The sequence below is a fragment of the Atta colombica genome, unplaced genomic scaffold, assembly GCF_001594045.1.
Source record: "Atta colombica isolate Treedump-2 unplaced genomic scaffold, Acol1.0 scaffold233, whole genome shotgun sequence".
Lineage (NCBI taxonomy): Eukaryota > Metazoa > Arthropoda > Insecta > Hymenoptera > Formicidae > Atta > Atta colombica.
This window is the reverse complement of record NW_017259331.1, coordinates 477,684-482,769: the sequence shown is the minus strand read 5'-3', so window position 1 is coordinate 482,769 and position 5,086 is coordinate 477,684. Positions and strand designations below refer to the sequence as shown.

Sequence of the window (5,086 nt, the reverse complement as noted above, 5' to 3'; positions counted from 1 at the left end):
TATGTTTTAATTTCTTTTTCCGAAATTCATTTTTGAAAAGAGAATAGGAGCAGACAGACTTTATTATCGTTGGTGTCGATCCTTTAGATAAAAGAAATTCGGTATCGTTAGAGTGTATTCTTATGTGTTTCAATTTGATATCCTTCGATCATGTCACAACTGTTCTTCAAAGTATAATGTATATAATGTATATAATGTATAATATATATGTACAATTTATTATTTAATTTTATTATTTATTATTATTAATTATTTACAATCATTATAATAAATCTATTTTTTACTTAGTGCATTTAAAAAATTATAAAATTATTGTGAAAGATTTCTTCGAACTTGTTTGTCAGATAGAACTTACGTCTGAATTGACAGTAGACAGAAAATGGGCGGCCACGTGTTCTGGAAGTATATTTGCGAGCAATTTCTGATTGTAGGCCTTCAAGTGTTCCATTTCTTCCTTCTCCTCAGTCGCTTGTAACTTCCACAGGAAATCCAATCTGTATTGGTACACAATATGTATGTCAATAGTCTTCATCTATTTCTGCCATGAAAAATATTTTAACAAATTATATCATGTTTTTCAGAAAGTTTTATGAAGTATATTGACATATGTGTTCTAGAATTTCTGATATGTATCGTGTCACGTATTTTTAATACATATCATTGTAATTGGCAGATTTTTATAAATTTGCACGTAACAATATATACGTATCTTTTTAGTAGTAAAATATATTTGCTTTAATTAGATTTCAAAGTGTCAATATATTCTTGAAATATCTTGAATATTACTTGCACCTCTATATACGCGACTCATGTTTCGACTATGAAATTATTCTGTGAAAATCAATTCCTGAGATCCCCGATCCGCGACATTGTTTGTGATGAGATGAAGGCTTTCGTGGGAAATTCCACGAAGGCCTCAAAGGTTTCTAACGTGCAAGTTTAGGACGTATCTATGAGCTAATGTTGCGTAAGTTTCGAGAAGCGAAATGTTAAAATGTAAGCATGTTCGAATGTTCGACCTGTAGGTCGCCTCTGTGTGCTGAGAGTGTGCCACTAGGCAGGCCATGAAGAAAACCACTAGTACACCTGCCAACCATCTTCCAGCGGGTTCTACGTCGTCCTCATTTAGTGCCTGGTAAATGCTGACCCCGAGATAACAAGCCACAACAATGCTCAATACGGCTACTTTAAAGACTGACGTTAGGATCTGATACACCGCGCAGGTTACCATCACCAGCATCACCAGAACCGGAAACAACTGCAATCAGTTGCGGAGTGTCAGTCTGTGAATTCCTGTAGTTTCGTGAAAATCGCTCTGTATATCACGTCCGTGCTAAAAGTTCTCTAACGTCACGGAATTGTACGAGACCAACGAACACGTTCTTTTTAATTACAATGTAACAATTTTAAAAACTTGTAGTTATTTTAACTTTTTCGTCAATGCATATGGGTACCTCGTTATTTAAATTTAAACAGCAAACATATTTTTGTGTAAATTTCGTTATGATGTTTCAAAAACTCCATTTTTTTGAACAACAACTGCAGTTTTGCATATATTTTATCTCGTTTTATTTTTACATTTTTTTTTACATTTTTTGCGAGAACCTTCTGAAACATGGTAGTGAAAAGGTGAAATATTGTGCACAAGAAGAGTTCACGGAAGAGTTAATAAAAGAGTTAACTGCATAAAATTTAACATTAATTTTGCATGAATTCTACTAGTATTTTATTAATAGATTATGAGTTCGTTAAACTTGCATAGCTTTTCTAGCCGTGAGATCATAAGTGCAGTCTCTTCTTTTGAAAATATTTCTGATCTTTTTTTATTCGCGTTTCTTTCATAACCAATTCGAGCGAAGACTCGATTAATCATTGTCTGTTTATTTAACGCCGATGTCATATAACTTACGTCGCAGAAAAGAATATAATCGCAAATGCCGGGGGCATTGATATTCTTCGTCGGTACTCTCATTACGCTGGGATGCTCGTCCGACGATTCCTCAGCGAAAGGCAACGAATTATTGTTGACGCAAGCCTCATTTCCGATCAGTGTGATCTGCAGCGAGAAAAAACGATAAAAATTCGGTCGTTGTTTACTATTTTACTACGAGAATGCAAAACATTCGATCGCCCGCAGTAAATGCACAATCCGTTTGTGGACCGATATTTTTTTCCATCCGTTTGTGATTTGCGAACGTTCATGGCAACTTTATTATTCCGTAGCGTGTATGATTAATCGCAGTATCGATGCTCGCGTTCGATTTATTACCAAAAATTTTGGCTTGGCATGCTCTAATTTATGTTGCGTTATAGTTTTAATATGAATTTTCCGAAATAAACGGAGAATGAGACCGATTATTGGATTAAAAAACTGAGAGAGAAAGGCGAGAGAGAGAGAGAGAGAGAGAGAGAGAGAGAGAGAGAGAGAGAGAGAGAGAGAGAGAGAGAGAGAGAGAGAGAGGAGAGAGAAGAAAACATGTGTTGAAAGCTTTATTCGCATATAAAAAAATTTATTTAATATTACGCGTGATGAATGTCTTATAGGACTAATGGATTTTATATTTCCTGGATTTTTTGTCTCCGATTTTTCGAATATTAAAATTTTTGAATTTATTTAAATTATACTTGTCAGCTTGAATATTTCTTAAGTTTTGATATTCATGTTTTTCAATAATCTAAAAAATAATAAACTAATGCAAATTTTTTACATATATTTTTGAAGAAGTGATTGTCGTGATGCACGAGAAATGTTTAGATAGTTTCATAGTGTACTAACATAAAATACAAACAATAACTGCATTAAGCTTCGATTACTCACCAGCGGCGATAATACCGTGATGAACGTTAGAAACACGACGATGGATGCAATGCTTTGCGCGATGATGCGATTCTCAAAGATCTGTAACGCCATGCTTCTCACCCATTTTGGCACTCTCTATGAAACGTGCACAATTAGGGCAAGAGCGATAAATAAAATATTAATTGATCGTTTCATTTATGGAAAATTCATGGCAATGTATATAATCGGGCGAATGGATACGACATACTCTCTCTAAATTTCTTGAAGTGCAATCTCACTCCAAAAGAGTGAGTAAAATACTGCAACTGTTGAAAAAGAGTGAAAAATTTGCACTTTTGAATAAGAGTGACAAATTTTCACTTCTTTTTTAGAGAGATTTATTTCAAAGGAAAAAAATCTCCTTTTTTGTCTTGATTGTTGTGTCATTTATTTATAAAACAATTGCTCTCTGTACTGTGTAAATAAAATTCCTCTCTAAATTTCTTGGAGTGAAATCTCACTCTAAAAGAGTGAAACTCTTTCTATCATTCTTATTTAAGAGTGCAAATTTTTTCACTCTTTTTCAATAGTAACAGTATTTTAATTCTTTTAGAGTAAGATTTTACTCCAAGAAATTTAGAGAGCAATTTTATTTATAAGTAGAGAGAGCAATTGTTTTTTTATAAGTGATACAACAATCATTTGACTTTTATTCTACTATGTGTTTTTGTCCTTATTCACTTGCCTCTAGACTATTAATTAAATAACGGGATAATTAAAGGTTACGATTCTCAGGATCATCGGAAGAGATTAATGGGTGCGCTGTGACCAGAATCGACGGTTTCAGCAGTGACCTGGAAGTTTGCCACCTGGTCAGGGTCAAAAAGAAGTGGCTCTTTTCCAGAGAGTTTTGACGTTGTACGTGACATATCGCGCGATTTATTTAAATTGTTGTTATGTAGATAGATGTGTGACTTTATATAATAACCATAAGGGGAAAAAGGACAATAATTGCTAATATCTAGTTTTGCAATCCCGAGGGAAGAACGAAAATTCATACACTTATTCGGATCTCAAGAGAATGTATGCTAAAAAAAAATTTATTAAATTTTAATTTTTTTGAATAATACTAAGTAAACATTTGCTTACAGTAAAAAAATATTTACTCAATAAAAAAATAGTTAATTAGTTAATTAGATAATCAGATTCTTCGGATTCGTCCATTTTCAACCATACATTTTTCTCAGTGTATTCAAACAGATGTTTATTAAAATTTAATATTTTTTTTCAGTGTATCACACTTGTGAGTTCTTACCTCGTTTTTTTCCGCCAATAAAATGCCATTGACCAGGGCTATCACCAGCACACTAATCGCCGTGCAAACGTAGAAGTATACGCTCCTAGGAAGATAAAAGGGATATTTCTCTTTTTTCTCGCGCTTTTTCTCGAGTTACTTTTGTGAGAAATTTTTCGAATGTTATCAGATTTATGCCGTCTTATACGCTAACTTATCGAATGATTTTCGCGAAAGTGCCCATAAATATTAGAATAAAGGACAATTCAATGTCAGTAAAATACTACAGTATTTTACACATCGGGTCTCAAGAGTATAGTAAAAGGAAGATATCACTACTATATAGAAGGTAGAATTTATTAGTACGTGTATTTACCCGGCGAGGGTGATGGCTATTGCGACCACAACGACCATGTAGACGAAACCGGAGCACACAAAATAAGCCGAGAGCATCCTGTCCCTCTCGCGCGAGTACTGCAACAGGTTATTTAAATAATTGCAATATCGCATATTGCCTCTACGTTTTCGTACGTATGTTTACTGCTAATGAATGCAGTATTTTCAATCAGTTATTATCAGTTATTGAACAATTTTGTAGACAATTTTGATGTGATCTTTCTTCTTAATGAAAAAATGTATGTACATTTTGTTCAATCAATGACGACATAATTCTGTCCAATCAACGACACATAGTTTAATTACGTGAAATTCAAAATAACTCAAATACATGTTTAAGTAAATTAACCAAAATTAAATTCAAACGATCTTCTATTAACATGAATTACTGCGTAGTCTGGTCACACTCAATTGTATACATGGACAGTTCAGTACGCAATTACAGCTCATATTTCGCACATATATATATATTACTATTAAATTAATTAAATCTCTAAATTCGAAAAAAGATTATTCATAAAAAACAATGTTTAAAATATTTAAATAGAATTTATATTGCACAAAAGTTAGATAATTATTTTAATAAACGCTATCGTGTTCACTTAAGTGTGTAAAAT

The 5,086-nt window shown here is 33.0% G+C and overlaps 1 protein-coding gene across 1 annotated transcript in view; it reads right to left on the bottom strand.

Moving 5' to 3' along the window:
• Positions 1 to 5,086, bottom strand: part of LOC108688493 (adenylate cyclase type 6) — a 102,761-nt gene that overhangs the window by 5,063 nt on the left and 92,612 nt on the right. Inside the window, exons 13-18 of the mRNA XM_018194775.1 lie at positions 4,450 to 4,547; positions 4,095 to 4,179; positions 2,819 to 2,935; positions 1,910 to 2,056; positions 1,020 to 1,258; positions 356 to 494 (exon numbers count right to left, since the gene is read on the bottom strand). Of these exons, the coding sequence (XP_018050264.1) occupies positions 356 to 494; positions 1,020 to 1,258; positions 1,910 to 2,056; positions 2,819 to 2,935; positions 4,095 to 4,179; positions 4,450 to 4,547 (825 nt within the window). The remainder of the gene's footprint in view (positions 1 to 355; positions 495 to 1,019; positions 1,259 to 1,909; positions 2,057 to 2,818; positions 2,936 to 4,094; positions 4,180 to 4,449; positions 4,548 to 5,086) is intronic.